The sequence below is a fragment of the Phragmites australis genome, chromosome 5 (assembly GCF_958298935.1).
Source record: "Phragmites australis chromosome 5, lpPhrAust1.1, whole genome shotgun sequence".
NCBI lineage: Eukaryota > Viridiplantae > Streptophyta > Magnoliopsida > Poales > Poaceae > Phragmites > Phragmites australis.
In genome coordinates this window covers 1,993,054-2,013,286 of record NC_084925.1, presented here as the reverse complement: position 1 = coordinate 2,013,286, position 20,233 = coordinate 1,993,054, and the positions used below count along the sequence as shown (strand labels likewise).

Below are 20,233 nucleotides of genomic sequence, written 5' to 3'. Positions count from 1 at the left end.
AGATTCAAGCAATAGTATCACAAAACTATAGATTTGGTATCAATTTTATCGTAAAACTACAGATACTTTGACAAAATTATCTCAAAACTATAAATTTAAGCAATATCTCCACAAAATTACAAATTTAGTATCAATTTTATCATAAAACTACATATCTTTGGTAAAATTATCGTAAAACTACATATTTAATCGATAATTTCACAAAACTATAGGTTTAGCGCCGATTTTATCACAAAACTACAGATACTAGAGGAGTTGTTCCTAACCCGTTACCATGATGATTGGGTTCTGCTTGCAGTCTCACATCAGCTACCAACTCATGAAACGGACCGTCTGGGAGCTTATGTAAAATTACAGATTAAAGTATAAAACTACAAATTTAGTGTCAATTTTATCGTAAAACTACAGATTCTATCGCAGACTTGTTAATCTGACGAATAGGCCCTGCTTGCAGTCATATAAACTCTGTTCACAAGCTTGCAGTCACATGATTCTATCGCAAAATTATAGATATTATCGCAAATACTTTGTAGTTTTGTGAAACTGTTGCTTAAACCTGTCATTTTGTGATTTGCAATAATTTTGCTAAAGTATCCGTAGTTTTATGAGCTCCTGGATAGTTCGTTTCATTAGCTGGCAACTGTTGTGAGACTGCAAGCGGTGCCCGACCGTCATGGTAACTGGACTGAGAATAACTCTTTTAGAATATGTAGTTTTGTGATGAAATCGGTGCTAAATCTGTAGTTTTGCGATAATTTTGCAAAAGATCTATAGTTTTACGATAAAATTAACACTAAATTTGTAGTTTTGTGAAACTATTGCTTAAATCTGTAGTTTTGCAATAATTTTAGTAAAGTATATGTAGTTTTACAAAATTTACTCAAATGAAAAAACATCACATTCATTGCTCTCAAAATTCAAAACACGATTGAAATAATAATGAAAAATTCCGAAAAAATATGGTTTAGAGGATACTATAATCTACCTTAAAAAAATCAATTCAAACAACTTCTTGTATAATGAGAAACAAAAAGACGAATTTCATTATACAAATCATATTTTGTCTGAAATTTTTTAAAGAGCTAGATCGTAGCATCCTCTACACCATATATTTTTCTTCAATTTTTTTTATTTCTCTACACCATATATTTTAATAGTGTTTTGAATTTTAAGAGCAATGAAATGCAACATTTTTTGATTTCTAAACCTGTCACCCATTAGGCGACAAGCCTTCCAACATGCAACAATGATTATGTGCGTTTTTTCAAAAGGTAGGCCTATTTTTACATTTTTTTCGATTTAAGAAATATAAAAATAAAAAATCCACAAAACAAACCCAACCTGCACAATTCACACACTTCGAATCTAGCTGTTCACAATAATCCCATGATTAAACCCTGTCAGAATTATTTTCTTACTGCAATTCTGCATAGACAAATGAGAAGTGATGATAAAAAGCACAACGCAATGTTATAGACCTGGTGTTCTTTCTGATACTTTTCAATGACAATGTGGCATCTTCACGTTTGCAAAAAGAACATGCAACATTACATAACCATCGGAATCCGACAGAGCTAGTCCGAACTTGTGGGAAAATGATCTTCAGACTATCTTGTGAACAACCAATCAGGTCTGATGTGGATACATCGATGTTCTTGTTAGGGATTACTACATACACAACAATTCTCTCAAAAAAATTATCAGGTGTTCCGAGAACCACACCACAATCGACGTCGTCTCGTATTCTGTTTGCCTAGACACCAATGGATGACACATTTGAACTGGTTTAATCTGCACACAACTGATGATGATCTCATCTCTGCAGAAACTAGGAGAAGTCAGAACCTTTGGATGCCCACCATTTGTTGCTGCGGGAGCTGCGGACCCGCTGAAACCATCTGTCCCAAGAAGAATTCTCCGGACCACAGGTGCTGTAAAGATGGCGAGATCACGGTTACGTGATTGCTTATGTACAAGGGTTTTGCAGGGTGAGGTAGTTGAAAGATGGGGAGTAGCTGAAGTCGGCACTTACATAGGAAGAAGCGGGTCAGGTTTCCCTTCTGTACTTGTGATCACTCTGGCTTGTTCAAGACGACAACACAAGTCAACAACTGGAAGAAACAACAAATAATGTGATGGAAAACAAATGCTATACTCAAATCTACTTACTCCTGGCATGCTGCTGATGCGGGTTCCATGCTTTCAAGCTCATTCAGTTCATCCTGCATTTAAACACACACTGAGTGTTGTCATAGGCTCATAGCAGACCATGACATACTTCTGTAGTAGTACTATTGAAGTCATAGCAGAGCTTTGCCTTGGTTCACCAAAAAAGAAAAAGACAAAGCAGAACCTTGTCCCCAAACGAGTTGCTGGTTTACAACAGTCATACGGAGTAATCATTCCATATGCAAACTCTGAAGGTTGCAGGTACCGGTTACCTGCTGGTTTACACTAAATTCTGGCAGGTATGGGTTTTAGCCTAACCTCCCAAATGAACATGGCTGTAACCGAGGGCTTTGAGCATAAACAGAATAAAAGATCAAGTTTTGCATTCGTGATCCCCTTTTTGGAACATATTCAACAGATATCGTGAATATCATGAATCACGTTTCTTTCTTTTGCATTTGTAAAAGATTGAAAGGGCAACATAAAAGATGGCCAAATCACTAATTCTGTGTAGTCTTATTACTCTAAAGCCACATCTTGGATGTGATCTTCACTGAGAAATCAGAGTACCAGCAACACGGGTCAGTCATGTAGGGTTTCAGTTTCACAGCTCTAGTTATACGCTTATACTGACGGGAAACAAACACCAACATTTATATGGAAGTAAAATATAAGTAGTTCCTTAATGCTATGTTTGGGACAAAAAATGTAGGGCTCCACTAACGAATAGTATGATGCAAAGTTGTGAAACACGGTAGCTAACAAACCCAATCCTTTCTTCCAGTTTCCATGTTTTGATTGGTTTCGTATCCTCTAAAATCCTTAAACAAGTAATGGCAATAGTCAATATCAAGTATCAATCATTAATATTACTTTTGAACAAAATCTTGAGCTTAGTATTTTATTCATCTTTGGAACAACACTCTTAGTTTATTCCTGGTAAAGAGAGTTGCAAGATGGCTGAAAATAATTAGTTCACCCTTGCAGAGATAGATATTGATAGATCAAACAACAGAGTTACAAATCATAACCACTAGCTATAAGCCCCAGTAACAAGTTCTTCTAGAAGGAAAGAAGCCTCAATCATAAGTTCCCGGTGATCCTCCAACCAGCAAAATAGCCTTGGTGTTTGTTTAGACAGAGTGAACAGGGCATAGGTGCAAATGACGACGAAGTCCTGCAGTTTCTTTAAATATTTTCTTTCCAATAGTTACTTTAGTTCAGCGAGGATCGATGAGAACATATTTGAAGAATTTTCAATTATTGTGCAGGACCCCATTTTGCTCACAGCTCAAGCTGTCCACTTGTCAATCGCGATACATGCAAATCGTGCTATAGAACGGCTAAGATGCATTCCCAATGAACATCACAACCCTGCTACTTCCAATGTTGTTGCTGTGAATGGCAATTTTTTGCTATCATCATGACTGGCTTATCTTTGCCCCACTGTTGGTCCGGGCCGTCCATTTCTACACAACCAGACAGCAAGAGATGGGATGGACCTTCATTCGTTCCTGAACCAAGAACACAACAACCTAAAGAGAAAAGAAACAATTTTTCCCCTTATACGGAGGCAACACGCATGACTAATCCAACGGCGATATAAGATGCGCAGGGACAATTTGAGTTCTCGATTCTATACGAAAAGCCGGGTTGCTTGCACAGGGCAAGATTTGGATCGCGTTTGTTCAACGCCACCAGCAGCCCGGGCTGATGACTCCTCCTCGGGTGGAATCCGGCCGGTTCTTGATTCAGCAACGAAAAGCATGTGCTACCGGAGTCCTTTCAAGCTAAGGACGGATCCATCCATGGGAAGGGAAGAGAAGAGGGTGGAGAAGTTGCAAGGAGACGGACCTGGAGCGACTGGAGCTCCTGGTCGAGGCGGGCGATGGCGGCGGAGAGGCGGTGCTTGCCGACGTACCCGACGTTCCTCATCGCGGGCAGCGCTGGCTGCGGCCCGGAGGAAGGCCTCGCCGTCCTCTGGCTCTGTCTGTGCTGACTCTGCTGCACCGACCCCTCGGCCGGCCGCTGCTGCTCCTCCTCCTCGTCGTCGTCCTCGTGCTCTTCACCTCGCCGCCTCTCCTCCCCCCCTCCGTTGGCTTCCCCCCTCATCGGGCTTCTCCTCCTCCTCTGGCCTGTGTCCCTTCTTGCAATCTTCTCCTCTCTTCCGTAGTACTGTACTGTGAAAGTGTGAATGGAATGGAAGGACGGACGGACGGATCTACGCCGTCGTGTACCTATCAATTGGGCGGAGTACTAGTCACTCTCCTACCAGGGAAGGGAAGCGCCGCGCTGCGTGCTGGTGGTGGTGGCCTGTGGGTCAGTGCACCGGCCGCAATGCAACTAGGCGGCGGCAGAAGTGGGAAGGAATCGATGAAAAGACAGGCAGGGTCAGGTAGGCAAGTACAGTAACTTCAAATGCGTAGTAACGGTACTGTAAGTAAAACTGTCCAGTACTGTGCCCATTTACTGTATCAACTGAGTCATTTATTTTTTATCCGACTCCTCACAGCGAAGTGAAGTCATCAAAATTCACCTCGTTATGAAATCAAAGGATCCCGTTCGCAGCGAATGAAATGCGCCAAGCCCAGCCAAGGCAAAGCCACACGACGTACGGTACGCGCCAACAGGGCGGTCAATGTGACACGTGCAGTCTGCAATCTGTCTATCATATGTCAGTGACTATTATTACATCTTGCAATACTACAGAAGATCTATATCTGTCGTAAAGACATCGAGAGCACCAATCAGTCAGCAGCTAAGGCTAACCTTGGCCTAGCATATCGGTATATTGGATTTTACCGCCCAAAAGTTATTGCTACTTGTGTATGTTTTTCTTTCACAATTTCGTTCTAATTTTGTTCGTTTACCAACAAAAAGATCAAAATTCATGAAATTTTGATTATTTTTCGTCCTATACTACGCGGGCTTCACATATTAGTGAAAGAAATTTTTTAAAATTAGATATTTTGTTCTCCTATAAAATTGTAAAAATTTGGCGAAATTTTAATCCCTACAATGCCTCTATACATGTCTTCTATTTTTTTAACATTTTCTTATTTGCCACTGAAAAAAATTTGTCTTTTATTCGTTCTAAAAAAATGCTATCTTTACTTCTATGCTACTGGTTATAGTTTTCGCTCGCTTCCTTGCCACCTTCGTCAGTTCTATTAACTGAAAGCGCCGTCAGACTATTGAGCCTTGTCAGCCTTTCACGAAAATGGCAGAGAGGTGGTTTCTTTAATTGATTTGCTCTAATCTCTCTCCTCTCTTCCGGTGCTCATCTCATTTGTCTCTCCTCCCGATATGATTGATTTGCAATTTGGTTTGTTCAATTCGAACGGCCGCAACATGTAGGAAGTAGAAGACTGCTCAAGATGGGAGTGACATGAAGAAAGATGGATAACTGTACAGTGGTATTTCCGCATGTAAGTTAGAAGTGGCGAGGAATGGAGCGAAAATTAGAATAAGTGACATTGAAGAAAATACAACTTTTTTGGTGGCATAGAAGAAATGCCAACTTTTTTCAGTAGCAAATAAGGATTTCTCTCTCTTTTTTTCTCATTAGCATATCAACAAATATGGAGTAGATGCAAGATGTGATGATTAGTACTCTCTTCGGTCGCAAATACTTGACGTTTTAGATAAGATCTAAGTTAATTTTTTGAAATTTTAACTATCAATAATTTTTTTAAATATTTAATTTAAAAATATAAAATTATATATGTAGATTTGTTTTAAGAAATTTTTTATAATATTGTAAATTTATTGGATTTTATAAACACATTGTAGTAGAAAATTACGGTCAAAGGTATACAACGGTGGATGTGTTATGTCTAAAATATTAAGTATTTTTGATAGGAGAGAGTATTGTATTGGAGAGAACCCACCGATGAGCAATGCTTGCACTAGCAGTTTACCAACACCTACCACTTCACATCTGAACCGAAAAATCACCTACGACTCTACTACTATTTGTTCATTGTCGATCTTAACCGGGTCAACCAAGTTCAGGTCATGTAGTATCAGTTTTCAGCAACTTTATAATGGCACGTACTGTACGAAAATTGAAACGAACTTTTTGAAAGGTAGATTGATCTGTCTCAAAAGATACGTACATTAGCAGCACAGGAGATACTCTTAATCTTGAGACCAATTGGCACGTCTGAATTTCTCATTTCGATGAATTCGACCAACCCTTCTTCAGAAGAAAGAAGCACCTCTAGTCAGCAATCAGGCCCTCACTGCTTCCAAAGTTGCACTATCTTCTTCTTTTTTAAAACAGAAGTTGCCCTATGTTTCGACTCAAACTTTATCCTTCTGACCTTCTCTTTTTTTTTTCTTTCTTGAAGGAACATACCTTCTCTTTTCTCCATCTCTTTTTCTCTCTCTCTAAATTATCTAGTGAGGAAAAAGTAGTAGGAACACCAGAAATTTCGACGTCAGTCAACTGCTCCCTCAAACTTGTACGATGTTGTCTATAAACATGGCATCATGTCGGTTTCAGTACGAAAAGGAAGAAAAAAGCTTTAAAAGAGGAGTGACAAAAGATAGGCGACAGGTGCTGTTCTCCTGTTATATATCATTCATCCATACTGCATCTCGCTGATCATCAGGTGTTCTTCTCCAGAAACGAGAGAGCAGGCGCGAGGTAGCTGTTCGCCTTGTCAGGCAAATGAGCCACCTGCAACAAGTCCACGTCTCACATCCATCAGCGAATCAAATGCGTGTGGAAACCAGATTAATTTGATAAATTCAGTTGAAGCACAATTAGCATTGGTTTTCAGTTGTGACTTACAAGCTCATACAGCTCATTCCCTTGCTCTAAAACATGATCATAGCACACCTGAACAAAGCAAAGCAAATAGATGGCTCAGATTTAGTTCATTGTTGCACTGCTGCAAAATAGTATCCATCAAGAAGACATCAACTAGTTGTGTTCAAGGGAAGGGTAGTATATCATACATCGAAGCTTTTGTTCCTTGCTATGGAATCCTACAGTGCTTTGACGCAAATGTCTACTACATCAGCACAGCTGATGCCCTGCAGTACGAGTTAAAAAGACTGATGGTTAGCATGTCCAGAAAAAAAGCTACTATCCAACTCATTCAATAGGGTATACTGCATGCTATGTCACCTGGGAGGTCCTGTTCCCTTGGTCAAAGATCAAGGCGCGCTGACCGCCAGGTTCTTCGTGGAGTGAGAAAAAAGAATGCCATGTTAGAATGCAGCATGGATTGAAGCAATACCGTGAACTCATAAAAAAAACACAGCATTGTAGGTCTAGAAGAAGAAGAAAAAGAAAAGGAGTGCACTCCTATGTGGTACCTGCAGTGGACCTGGGCGTACAATTGTATATCCAAGGCCAGATCTCCTCAATGCATCCTCTCCAGCCTAGCAAAATAATAAGCTGATTAACTTTCTGCATTAGGTGTGCATCAAGAACAGTTTAGACGTTTATGTGGTCGTGAGCATTGGAACCTTCTTCACTTTCAGGACTTGTTCTCTCCTGTTAGGTTCAATCCCAGAGCTTGTGCACGAGACCAGTACAACGTCTGTTTCTTGACCAGTCTGCAAAAAAAATAAACCCCAATAATAAATATAAAAAGGAAATAATATTGATTATAAAAGGCACCACAAGAGTCAATATCAGGTGAATAACTTACTGGCAAAGCTTTTACGAATTCCATTTTTAGCTCAAAGTTTCTGGGGTCACTAGCTCCTTGCGATGAATCACCAGGTCTCTGCACAATGTAACTGGTAAACCATCAACATCAGCAGCACTGGCTTCTTCATAATGTCAAACCACGAACCATTGTTTATTAACCTGCTTTTTTGGTTCAAATCTGATGGTTAGCGTGTGCACAAGGAATAGGTCCAATGGAGGATCTTGTGGGTTTACTAGCCAGAAAGTCGAAAACGGCACACCTACCTGCAAAAAACAGACATTTTATGCATAGTAGGTTTCATTGCAGCGCACAACCAGGTAGCATACACAGTAAGGATATGTCATCAAATGCCACTTACCCTACAAAACCCTACTTTTGTGTTCATCCGAGCAAAATACTTCTTGTTCTGTGAGGTGTCAGCTAGTGGACCAGTCTCAAGGATAATAACATATGATCTTCCATCTCCGCCCACCGAAAGAAGCAAGCCATCATACCTTAAGAGGATATCTTAAGAGGATCTTTAAAATTGGTTTCACTTTATTTAGAGTTTTATTAATTTTTTCATAATTTTTACAAATTCACAAGCATAAAAGTGAGCATGTTAAGAATCAATACTATAATTAAATTTTTCATGTCTACCATTATTTTTCTTACATAAATCATAGTATAATTAAACTAATAAAAGTGCTTTCACTAATTTTGGAGGTGTGATGGGTTAGTTATGAATTAATCTAGTTGCAATACATTTTCACTAATTTTGCATGTTAAAATAACTATTTCATGAGTTTATATATTTTTAAAATATGTAGGATCATGTAATAAGACTAAAAAAATTAGTTTCATGATTTTTGGATTAGCAAAGAATTAAATATGCATTAACTAGGTTTAGCAAATACATTTTCTCGCAGAAAATATTCAACTTTTTTATGAGTATAAATACTTTTATCATGTAGATCATGTTACAAGTAAACTAAAAAAATTTGTTTTACTTGATTTGAAGCTCAAATGAATTAGTTATTGATTTTACAAGATTGAGCTATTTTTTTTAGCTTTTTTTTAACTTCACTGAAATTCGAGAAATGTGCTCGACAAATCAGTAAATTCACCGGTGTTCAACGAATTCGTTCAAAATGTGGAAAATTCGCTCGGTAAATCAGAGAATTCGTTGGTTTTTTGGTTGAATTCAACCGGTTTTCACTAACTCGATTTGATCGGTTTTTGTCTCCAATTTACAAATTTGACCGAGTGAATTTATCCGAATTCTCACCGAAATTTGACTGAATTTTCTAGTTTTCAAAAATTTCGGAAAATCACTGGATCCCGGTTTTCGGGTGCCAAACAATTTTGTAAACCCTGTTCTCTCATCAGTTCCTTTTTTTTTATTACTTTTCCATGAGCTCAAAGGAGTGAGCACTGATGAGCCATTGCATCGGTTGGTATGAAGTATGAACGCTAGTGGAAATGTGTAATTGAAGATGATCAAAGAGAATAGAATAAAAGAAATAAGTGTTGAGATGACCTTGACGTTGTATCCGCGGAGCATGAGCTTGCGGACGACGCAGCTGGTGGCACCGACGACGCGGACGGTGGTGTCCTGCGCGCGTCGGGCACGGTGAAGTCGCACATTGGGCTGCCGAGGAAGAGGACGGCTGGGTCCTGCTCGGTCACCGCGGCGGCGGAGGCGCTGGACATCTGGCCGAGCTGCGAGAGCTTGCCGCACAGCTCGTCGAACACCTGCTGGGAGCGCCGGCCCAACTGATAGACTTGTTGGGCATCTCGCCATGAGCTCAAAAATACTGTAACGAGTATTTCTACTATCTCACTTAATAGATTTATCATTCTCTTTTCAATTATCCTTCTAATAAGATTAAATGTAGCTAGAGAAGAAACTGTAGATACAGAAATTATTAACAAATTTCGTACTAACAGTGAAAACATTGGATAATTCGTCTTATGCTCATACCACCATTGTAGTATGTTGAAGTTTTTTATTCATAGCTGATAACGTCATTGTCGATGAAGTTAGTTAACTCTCATCTGGATATTGGCATTTCGGTACTCGTAAACGATTGTGACGAAGAGTCTAAAGTTCTTAATGAAGAACCTCTACAAAATATTTTTCCTCACGTTGTTATCTTCTTACTTGTTGTGGGTGCTAGTGGAGGTCGTTGCAGGCGAACTCCACCATACTTTGTTTTATATTTACCATAAATTTTGAATAACTTAGAACGGATATTAGTATAATAACTAGAATAATCGTGGCTAAGAGCATCATCTAGAATTGAGAGAACTCTATATAAATCTACAATTTTAGCTGTATGATCTAAAATAAAGGTAAAACGTACGACAAAGAAATTTCTTTCTAATATTTTAAGAATTTAGATTTCACAGTAACTACACAATCTCTTACAAGATTGTTATTTTTATAGTTGTTTAAATGAGTAACAATTTTAATAATTTTTTGCAATACTAAGTAAGATATTGGATAATAAACTCCTGATAAACTCACAGCTGAATCATAAAAATATTAAAAAACTCTAGTATCCTTTCGGCAACATACCAATGTGTTTTCATGCGTAAAGTGTGACCCCATGTGTGTACGAATAAACACACAAAATATACTCTTATATGATACAATATTTTTTAGTATCAAGAAAGTATAATTCCATTTTACTAACATGTTCATAGCAAATTTATGGGACGCACACATATCGTAACATAGTGTTACTTATATATTGCAATTATTTGGTTAGAGGAGTTCATAAAAAGATATTGTAATATAAAAATCTTCTACTTATTGCAACAATCTCTTCAAATCGAATTTTACTATAAGATTGATATGACAAGAACAACGTTGATGTAACAAGAAAGATTCAGTATATATACTAAACAATATAATAAGAATATACATTGCTTTATAGTTTGCGCCAGCAATATTTAAAGTGATACATAATATTTTATTTGTGAGATCAAAGTTTTCAACTACTTGAGATATTTTTTAGCAATATTTTTACCAATATGCGTGTTGTCAATCAAACGGACATCTATTATTCTCTTTTCTAATTTCCAATCATTATTAACAAAATGAGCAACCACACTAAGATAATCCTCTCTAACTCTACATGCCCATAAGTCCAAGGTCAAACGATATTTTTTTTAAGTTTGCTACGACATATATTATAGTATTTTACTATATCCTTACTAGTTGTATGCCTAAAAACATACGTGAGCCTAATATTATGAGCTTGCTTAGTATAATCTTCAAATACAGTAGACTCACCGATGTTAAGTTGCAGATCCGCTCTTGCAATGAAGCGGCATAGCTCTTTTTTGCAATGGCAGAGTCATACTCCTAATGACGAATAGAACTATCGGATTGTACTACAACACCGTCTGCTTCATCGCTACTCCACTCCTTCACTTGCAAGTTGTGGCGTGTCTCTTCAAATGTCCCGTTCCAGCCCAGGCATGACTCGTTGCACCGTGCCGGCCCGGTCCAGCTACGCTCTAGCTATGCCGTGCCTAGGCCAAGCCTGTAGTGGCGGACCTCGAGCTGGCTAAGTAGGTATGGTCCATTTGGACAGGTTTAGTCCTGATCAATTGCTTTATTTTGTTAATAACTCAAGATTGTAGAACACAGCAGCTCATCATGTTACAAAATGCTTTAAAAATTTGCCCCTGCAATTTGCTTGAGTTCGTATCAAGATGTAATTTAATCAATAGATGTATTATAGGCTTTGTACAGCCGAAGATCAAAGGACTGCAGCACTGGGGCACCAGTGGTAGCTTTTATCGATTGTGGCATGGCGTAGGCATCCGCGAATGAGTCATATTTTCGGTTCTTTTAGCCAATCATTCTTGCCATCTCGTAGAGAAAGGTGTATCTTCTTTCCCTTTTTCTTTTCGGCAATGTTTGTTACTCAATTTTGTACCTTGTGTGCTCCCTTTATGTGTGATGAATGATTTTGATGTTGTTTGTTTTCTAGGGATTTGCAAATAGTGGTGGAAACTGGTATGGTCTAGCGTGGTCCAGTTAAAAGAAAGCAAGGGTTTGGAGAGGTCGTTAGATGATGTAAGCCAGTAATAAAACCTAAAATTATTATGGTTCTTTTACTTGCTATGTCTCTCATCTTTATTTCACTACAAGAAGATGGGTTGAATCCCCTGTCAGAAGCTGCTATTGTTTCTAAATGAAAATAGTTTCTTTTCTTTTCCACGCAGAGCACAGGATCAATCAGGAGAATGTATCCTTCTCTAGGTTGTTTGACACCTTTAGGCTCATCAATAGTAGTCATGTTCTCTGCACATCGAGTTCTTACGTAAGTAAAGAAGAGTTCTTGCCACTATTGTACAGAAGGGAAGCTAGAAGCATGAAAGGTTCAGGTAATAACATGCGTAAAAAATCAGTTAGGTTGCTTTACCTTACGTCTTTTAGTTTAAACTTTTGCTGCTATGCACTGATCTGAGTTGTTGCTTGTTGTAGTGACAATAATTCTATTAGGTTATGATTATGATTTTAATGATTAATAATAATATAGTTATTATGACTAATATGTTTATTAAGTATATGCTTTAGTAGATCGTATGGATGTAATATATGAAGAAGTTACCGTAGCCGAAACAAAGATAAACTAAATTAGGCAAGTTCCAGAGAAGAGAAGCCACCAGATAGTCTGGTGCAGAAGAAATTAAACTCACCAGAGCATATCTGACAAAAGTGGAGAATAAGCAAGAGGACATCACCGATAGTTCGGCGCTCAGCGAGGTATAGCACCGGAGCTTTATCTACAGAGAAGAGCAAAACTGAAGAAGCTACCGAATAGTCTGGTGTTGATGAATAAGGTGCACACCGAAGTATTTTGGCTCGGGACAGAAGAAGTTGAACTCATCGGAAGGTCGAGGATCAGCGGAAGATATAAACCAGTGCAATTCTTGCAGAGAGGATTACAAGTGTTGAAGATCGGAGAACAACAGACCACCAGTGATGGGAAGTGAGTGCACCGGAGGATTTACCGGAGCATTTCTTGCAGAGACGATTCCAAGTGACGAAGAACGAAGACGAACTGATCGGATGGTCTGGTGTCAAGAGGAAGTACTCCAGAGGCTTACACCGAAGTGTTTTGCACATAGAAGAAATGGTACAGTCTGGCTCAGGATAACTTGCAGGATAGTATGGTGATGGAGATGAAGTATACACCAGAGTATCCTGTGTTCATAGAGGCTTTGGGTGAGGGTTCCAACGGCTAGTTTTTGAAGATATACTCACCGAATGATTCGGTGTTAGTATTATTATTCTCATCAGATCATCCGACGTTAATAGCTTTTCTAAGTCATTGGGAAAATGGCTAGGGCGGGTTTTAAACTATAAATACCTCTCCATTAAATCATTTGAAGGGGTGGCATGCTGCTAGAGTCCAAAGAAACACAGAGACATTTGAGAAGACATCTAAGCCACTAAAGTGCTTAATGTAATTATTCAAGGTAATTAAGCATACGTTTAGTGAGTGATTAGTACTTATAGGCCTAGAGAGAGTGTTGCTAGGTAATTACTACCCAAAACAATGGATCAAGGAGTGATCCTAACTTGTACCGGGTGGTACATCGGCGTCTTAGAGTCTTGGTGACTCGCCGACGCCTTGAACCAGAGTTGTTGAAGCTTGTTGACCCTTTGACTTGGTATGGAGCAGCATCAAGACATGTGTATGAGGATGCAGAGATATTTTTCTTGGTGGCTCAAGCTCCGAAGTGAAGACGGTGACAAGTGACCGTGAAAGAGGCTAGTGATGAGATCTTACATTTGTGGCTTGGTGGCTCATCTGGGTTGAGATCTAATCTTTGTGATTTGGTGACTCAAGAGTTGTGACCGAAAGAGTCTTGGCGACCGGGAGCATATTCTTGGTGGAGCTCCAGCGTGAACTAGATGTGATATTTATGTCATCGATACCACGGGATAAAAATCTCTTGTGCCGAGTTTATTTTCTCTATCATATTTACGCTTTCGTATTTACATTCTTGTAATCTACCTTTGTGCATTTACTTTCCTAAATTAGTTTGTTAGGATTGGCTATAGGTTGCAAACCTTTTGAACGGTAGAATAGACACACTAGATAAACATATGGCATATTTAGATAGAAATCTATATAGGTTTATCTTGTGAAGTTTTTAGAGTCAATTTTGATTTAGCCTTTTAAATATCCTAATTCACACATTTCTTAGGACGTCACCGATTCTTTACACTTGTATTCAGGCTTGCCTGCAATTTTGATTACATTTCTTTTTAATATTGCATATTTTCTGACAGATTTTACTCATCTTTGCAGCTGTTGCCTGCCGGTAAACAGACCATTGGACTCATTTTGCATTCAACATAAGGTGAATTCCTTCATCCTAATTGTGCTTACACTTTGAGATGATCACACGTTAAGTTTACGATGTTCCACGGCCACATCTCAATTGCATGTATACCGCTTCTCTTTTTCAAAGGTTCTGGCTTCTGCTGTGCTATAAAAAATTTGGTGTTGAACAGGCGCTTCACAAAATTGTTCCGACGACGAGAACTCTACTGCACGATGCCTCTCTACAGGCAAATCTGCATTCCCAAGTTACATGGCTGCTACTGTATGGATCTGAATTTACTCTTCTAATCTGTATATGCCCCAGTTGCACCACCAGCAAGGCAGCAGAAATTTCTTTGGTTCTGATACTTCTCAAACATCGCTTGTAAGCAGCAGGAGAAGAAGAAAATAATGGTGCTAACGTCTACACCAAAACCAGATTGATAGCTGAATTCGGAAGGTATGTGCTTGCTTTGAATCTGACAAATTTCCTTCCCTCGGCAAGTTCTTCATATGTATTACATGCATGAAAAATGGCCTATAGTTATGTGTTTCATGATCTTAGATTTATCTTCCGTAGAAGATCCTTAGCATGAGTTGGCTACATAGTTTTGGTGTTCCCTGCAAATGAGAACGAAGCTTCTTTGCTTTTGCTGTATGCATGTTGATGATGTTGAAGCCATCAATTTTGTACTGCAAAGTGAAATCATTCTTCATTGTTTGCATACCATGGAGATGGATAGCAGTCTTTCAGCTTTTCCTGGTCCACTGCAGGTTCCATGTTGAAAATCTTGTGTTACATTGCTTGTTTGCCTATTCCTAGGCCTGTATTACATCAGATCATACAGAACATGTAGCCTCAGGGTGTGGTGCTTCATTTGAAAATCTCATGATGAAATGGTTGTTTGAACTGATGTACGATCTCTTATTCCTGAGTTAATTTATTTAGTTTTTTCACACTGCTATCAGGGCACGCCATTCATATTTCTCCTTTTCTCTATTTTACATGCAAATTTAACTGGCTTCTGATTAGTGTTTCATTCAGCACTGCTTGTTTTACTCCTTCAACTTTACCTATGCGACACTAATTTGATAATTACCTGCTAAATGGAAAAAAGACACCTTCATAAAGTAATTCTCCAAGAGTTACACTCATTAAAGAGTCATCTGTGTATGTAGTGTGAATGCTGATATCCTCTTTGTATCAATTCCACAGCAGAGACAAGAAGGATGGAACTCAACACAGAAATACCTAGGAATTGAGTCTTCAGTTTATTGTCGATGCTACTTTTCATATGTGAATTCTCATGACACACACTGTAGATAACATTATTTTGTGCACGCTCCTCCCTTGCACTCTTGTTTAGTCATCGTATATGTGCTGCTCCTGTTGTACAATGAGGCTACTGCTCTCAGTGTTGCATGTCTAGTGTTTGTTTAGGGATTCAAACTATCGCTAAACTTTCGCATCTTAGTGGATCATATATTCTTTTTTCATCTGTAAATTCCGTTGATGCAATTCCGGTTACCAAGTCATTGAATTCTACATTTCTAATAGCAAAAACATGCATGTTATTTCTGCTCACCTCTGGTTGCTACACCATTTCTTCTTTATCTTACATAATCTATGCCCAAAAGTTACCACAACTTACGATTCACGCACCAGTAACTAGCTGCGCTCAGCTATCAGGCTATCATATAGCGTTACTATATAAACCTCAATCGGATTTAACCAACACTTCATTTACCTGATATACACAACACTCCTATTAGTATCATAGTCACCGCTCAGTGCTCAGGAACTAGATATGTTATGGTCTTTGTATAATTAAGCTAGGTTGTGCTACCGAACAACTAAACTTCCTTATGGTCCGTAGCTTCGCTGCTCTTAAGATTTGTTACACAGTTCGACACTAGATAGAAGCCACCTGCTAAAAGCTACAGTGACCATTGTGCAACAATGCAGTGAAGAGATTCCTCTTAAGACTAGGTGTAACTGCTATGAACAATCTGTGCCTACTTGCTTGAATTTTCCTTTTAAGAAATTCGGACCCTGACAGAGCTCATGCATACATCGTCCATTTCTACTAGCGGCGCGTGCGGTCTCCACTAGTAATCACTAGAAAGGAGGTGGGCACCAGGTTTGAGCCCAGATGATGTCCCTCTCAACGGAGCGCTCTACCAAACTAGCGGTAGGAGTTCACTCTCAAACTCTTGTTTCCCATCCCACCAAAACTCGTAATATTTAACCTTTTGTCATTCTACTGAAGTGATAATTCCTCATTGAGAATGATAATAAACCCTCCTTAGGCTATGACCGTGAATCCAGTAACAAATTTGCCACTCTACCGGATGACAGGATGATAAAAAAAATCAAATGCCTCTCTCCCCACCACCCAAACTCCCACTACCACAGAACCTTATTACTGAACCCTCTTTCTCTTCCAAACGCACCCTCAGTTCTGCGTGAGCGTGGCAAGGCTGACGCAGCAACAGCTTTCTGTGCAGTTTGGAATTTTTATGTATTTGACTCTGTACATGTTGAGTTAATCCTTGTTTATCTTGATATAAATATACGCAATTCTCATGCGTTTTTCGTAAAGAAGATATATGCTGGTTGAACATGTGTTGCATTCTCAAATAGGGAAAAAAGAGAGGGGGAATAATAGTGTGCTGCCAGGATTGTGAGCAGGAGTGAAGATCACCACCTTAAACAAACTATAAACTATTATTGCATCATGCAAGATAATGATCTTACAGAGGACATACTGATATACATAAATGAAGTACAAAAAATGATGCAGATACACCGCCGTCTTAACATAAAGCCTCTAGTTTCCATGCCGAGGAAAAACACCGCCGTCTCATTCTATTGAGGTAATTGTTCTGGTGATCCTTACGAGTGTACGCGTTCTGGTGATCCTTACCAGTAGTGTACGCTTGTGAGGAACTCATTCAGACTTTCTATGTGCCAATGTCCTCGGCAACGCATCAAAAGCTATCCAAAGTTATTCAGGACTTCTGGATCACTCTAAGCTTTGCACTTCTGCACCTCTGATTTAGTTCCTCTTCCTCTTGACAAGGGGTTATTGGTCTTTTTGTTAGGATGGCTCCATTCTTTCCCTGCACTCTCTGCTTAAACCATGGTTCGTCTTCATCATTGATATCAGTCAGTTCCACGCTGTCTTCATCATCTGGTTCATCCGCTTCATCCCCATGAATAAGGTCCAAGAAGGTCTGCTTCACAATTCTGTCCTCCAAACTGTGGAACGAGATCACAGCAAGACGGCCACCTGTTCCTAGGCAGTCAAAGCATGAATGGAGTGCATCTTCCAAAGTCCGGAGTTCATCATTAACTGCGATCCTGAGGGCCTGAAACACCCTTGTCGCAGTCTTAATCCAGCCTTGCCGCCCTGTATTTTATAAATTTGTCACGGGATTCTTACTGTATATCTATACCTTGCAAAAATATCTATATATGTTTCTTTTTTCCTTTCGGAAGAAGTTCAACTATGCTACATAAAGATACCTGAGAAAATGCAAGTAGAAAGCAGAAATACACTAAAGTAAAAAACAAAAGAAAATGATCCCCTGCTGCATAACACTATAACAATCAAAATTAGTGGAGACCTTTATGGCAGAATTGTACAAGGTTCACACATACCTCGTGAGATGGTGCACATTCGCTGGATAAGTTTGACAAGCTCTCCAGTAGAGTGCAAACCACCTGTTGCCCGGGCTTTAACAATTTGCTTCTGAAGGGATTGCCAATTACTTTCCTCCCCATAATCACGCAGGACACGCCCAACTTCAAGCTCAGGCCAAGAATTCAAGATATCTTCTGCTCTTAAAGTGGCCTGTCTAATTTCATCTATAAGTAAGAGTAGTAAAGCAATTTGAAGACAAAATCAAGACCAAAGTTGAGTTGCAGTTTTTGGACATCACTAGTGTCTAGTGACTTTCAAACATGACGAAACATGAAACCTTCTTTCTTCTGAACATAGTTTTAACATTCAACCAATGACATGGAACGTGTAAAGCTACAAATAAATTGTTTCAAATGACAAAATCCATTGGATATTAGCTGAACTGGGAAATTGAAAATTAAGTTAGTGAGCTAAATTCACTGTATTAACATGCTTTATAAAGTAAAACATTGATTGGCATAATAAATTACTGCATGGACTTGTAGTTTCGTTAACATAACTACAGTCAAGATAATCTAATGAACCGAGGTGCAAATTTGTGTTTTAAAAAATTCCTAGACAGACTGTGCTAAATGCAGTGTCCTTTGCCATAGCAACACTTCATGCTTGTGGTAACAAATATTCATGGACGGTGCATTATGGTAAGTGAGTAGAATGAAGAAAAGACCTGCTAAATAGAGCAAAGCAACACTGACCTTAGGGTCCATGCGCATATCAAGAGGACCATCCTGGAGCACACTGAATCCCCTATTTGATCTGTTCACCTGAGGGCGGTAACAAGAGGAAACACAGATCAGAAAACTCGAAATTCAGGAGCCATATAATCAGTTTCATAACATTTAACCGAGCACCTGACCTGCATGGATGACATGCCAAGGTCAATGAGGATGCCGTCAACTCCAGACAAGCCAACCGCTAGGCTCTCGTCCACGCCACCAAGAACTTGCTTGATGTATTTGAAGTTCTTGACGTGAGTGTAGGCACGCAGTGTCCCCTGCAAGGCACCGCCTTCCCCTCTATTCGCTTCCCTACCGGCAAGGAAGGCCTCAATGTGCCCACGGCCGATCTCCAGGGCAGAGGGGTCGATGTCCATGCCAATATACAGCTCCATCTCCGGGTGCGCCTCCATCATCTACTACACAAAGCCAAAGAGGCATTCCATCAAACAGATTGCGGGCAAAAGCACTTCCGAATAGCAAAAACCCCGCGAAGAAGAGGAAAAAGCATTCATCGAACAGGTTGTTAGCATTAGCATGTAAGGTTGATACAACATAGCAGCGAAAGAGCATAAGTGTGTGTGGATACAGACGGCGAGCGAGTGTCCGGCGGCGCCGAGGGTGCAGTCCACGAAGGAGCGGAGCGTGCGGGGCCGGCGGAAGGCGGCGAGGACCTCGCCGAGCAAGACGGGGACGTGGTGGGCGTTGGCGTGGCGACCGTAGAGGTCGGCGTCGAAGGCGGCGGCGGAGCGGGTGCGCCGCTTGAGGTGTTCCTCCAGCGCCCGCCTCTGCAGCCGCTCGCCGCCTTTGCTCGCCTTGGCCTTGGACTTCCCGGCAGCCTTGCACATGACCGCGTCGTGCTTTCCACGGTGGTGGGGGGTTGCGACGGCGGCGGCGAAAGGACGCGCGGACGCGCGGGGGCCGAGATGGAGGTGGAAGGAGAAGAGGCGCCGGGTCGCCGCCATTGCCGTGGCTGAAGCGAGCCGCACACGACGCCAGCGAGGCGCCGAGGCGTGGATAAACGTACGCGGAGCGCCGTGGGGTGCCTGATCACCGTCCGATCGCGAAACGGATGGCTCGGATTGGGTTCAGTAGTCAACACCCAGCAGACTCGCTAGTCACTGCCTCACTGATAGTGAAGAAGATTTCCATTTCAGAGAGAGAAAGAGAAGCAGATTTCAAAATCATGCCCAAATCGATTTCCTCACGATTTGTAAAATAGAAAAAAGCAGAGGCGAAGCGACAGGTTCAAAGACCGAGTGCACACTTCACCATATGATAAAAAAAATTACGAATAACTGAGAATTTTTTTCTAATGCCCGTGCACTTAGGTTGGTTACTATAGCTTCTCCCATGTCGAAAGGAGCGAGAGAGCCTAGTGTACGAAAAATTAGAAAATCTTATACCAACTTGGCATAAGGTTCAATTTTGTCCCATCTCCTTCAGAAAAAAAATATAACCTTTGATCCCACCAAACCGAGGCGAGAAGGTAGGTGTGAGAAAATCAAGGTATAGTCCTATTTGGGTTTCCCAATGGTAGTAAAAAACATGCAACCTTGCAAAAAAGATTATTTAAAAAACATAGGAACAAAATGAATCAAGAACAACTCCCTGTTTCTCAACAGGATCCTCAAACC

At 40.1% G+C, this 20,233-nt stretch overlaps 2 protein-coding genes and 1 pseudogene across 2 annotated transcripts; all 3 read right to left on the bottom strand.

Moving 5' to 3' along the window:
• Window positions 1-1,451: 1,451 nt before the first annotated feature.
• Window positions 1,452-4,577, bottom strand: LOC133918333 (guanine nucleotide-binding protein subunit gamma 2-like). The gene is made up of 4 exons (XM_062362173.1): window positions 4,024-4,577; window positions 2,170-2,222; window positions 2,033-2,077; window positions 1,452-1,931 (listed from the first exon to the last, which is right to left on the bottom strand). Exons 1-4 carry the CDS (start codon window positions 4,279-4,281, stop codon window positions 1,829-1,831), a joined length of 459 nt encoding a protein of 152 aa, XP_062218157.1. The 5' UTR covers window positions 4,282-4,577; the 3' UTR covers window positions 1,452-1,828.
• Window positions 4,578-6,781: 2,204 nt separating this feature from the next.
• LOC133917305 (protein HIGH CHLOROPHYLL FLUORESCENCE PHENOTYPE 173, chloroplastic-like) lies at window positions 6,782-9,677 on the bottom strand (annotated as a pseudogene).
• Window positions 9,678-16,882: 7,205 nt separating this feature from the next.
• Window positions 16,883-19,659, bottom strand: LOC133918332 (uncharacterized). Its single transcript, XM_062362172.1, has 5 exons — window positions 19,190-19,659; window positions 18,737-19,012; window positions 18,576-18,644; window positions 17,838-18,030; window positions 16,883-17,586 (listed from the first exon to the last, which is right to left on the bottom strand). Exons 1-5 carry the CDS (start codon window positions 19,559-19,561, stop codon window positions 17,186-17,188), a joined length of 1,311 nt encoding a protein of 436 aa, XP_062218156.1. The 5' UTR covers window positions 19,562-19,659; the 3' UTR covers window positions 16,883-17,185.
• Between the last annotated feature and the right edge of the window lie 574 nt (window positions 19,660-20,233).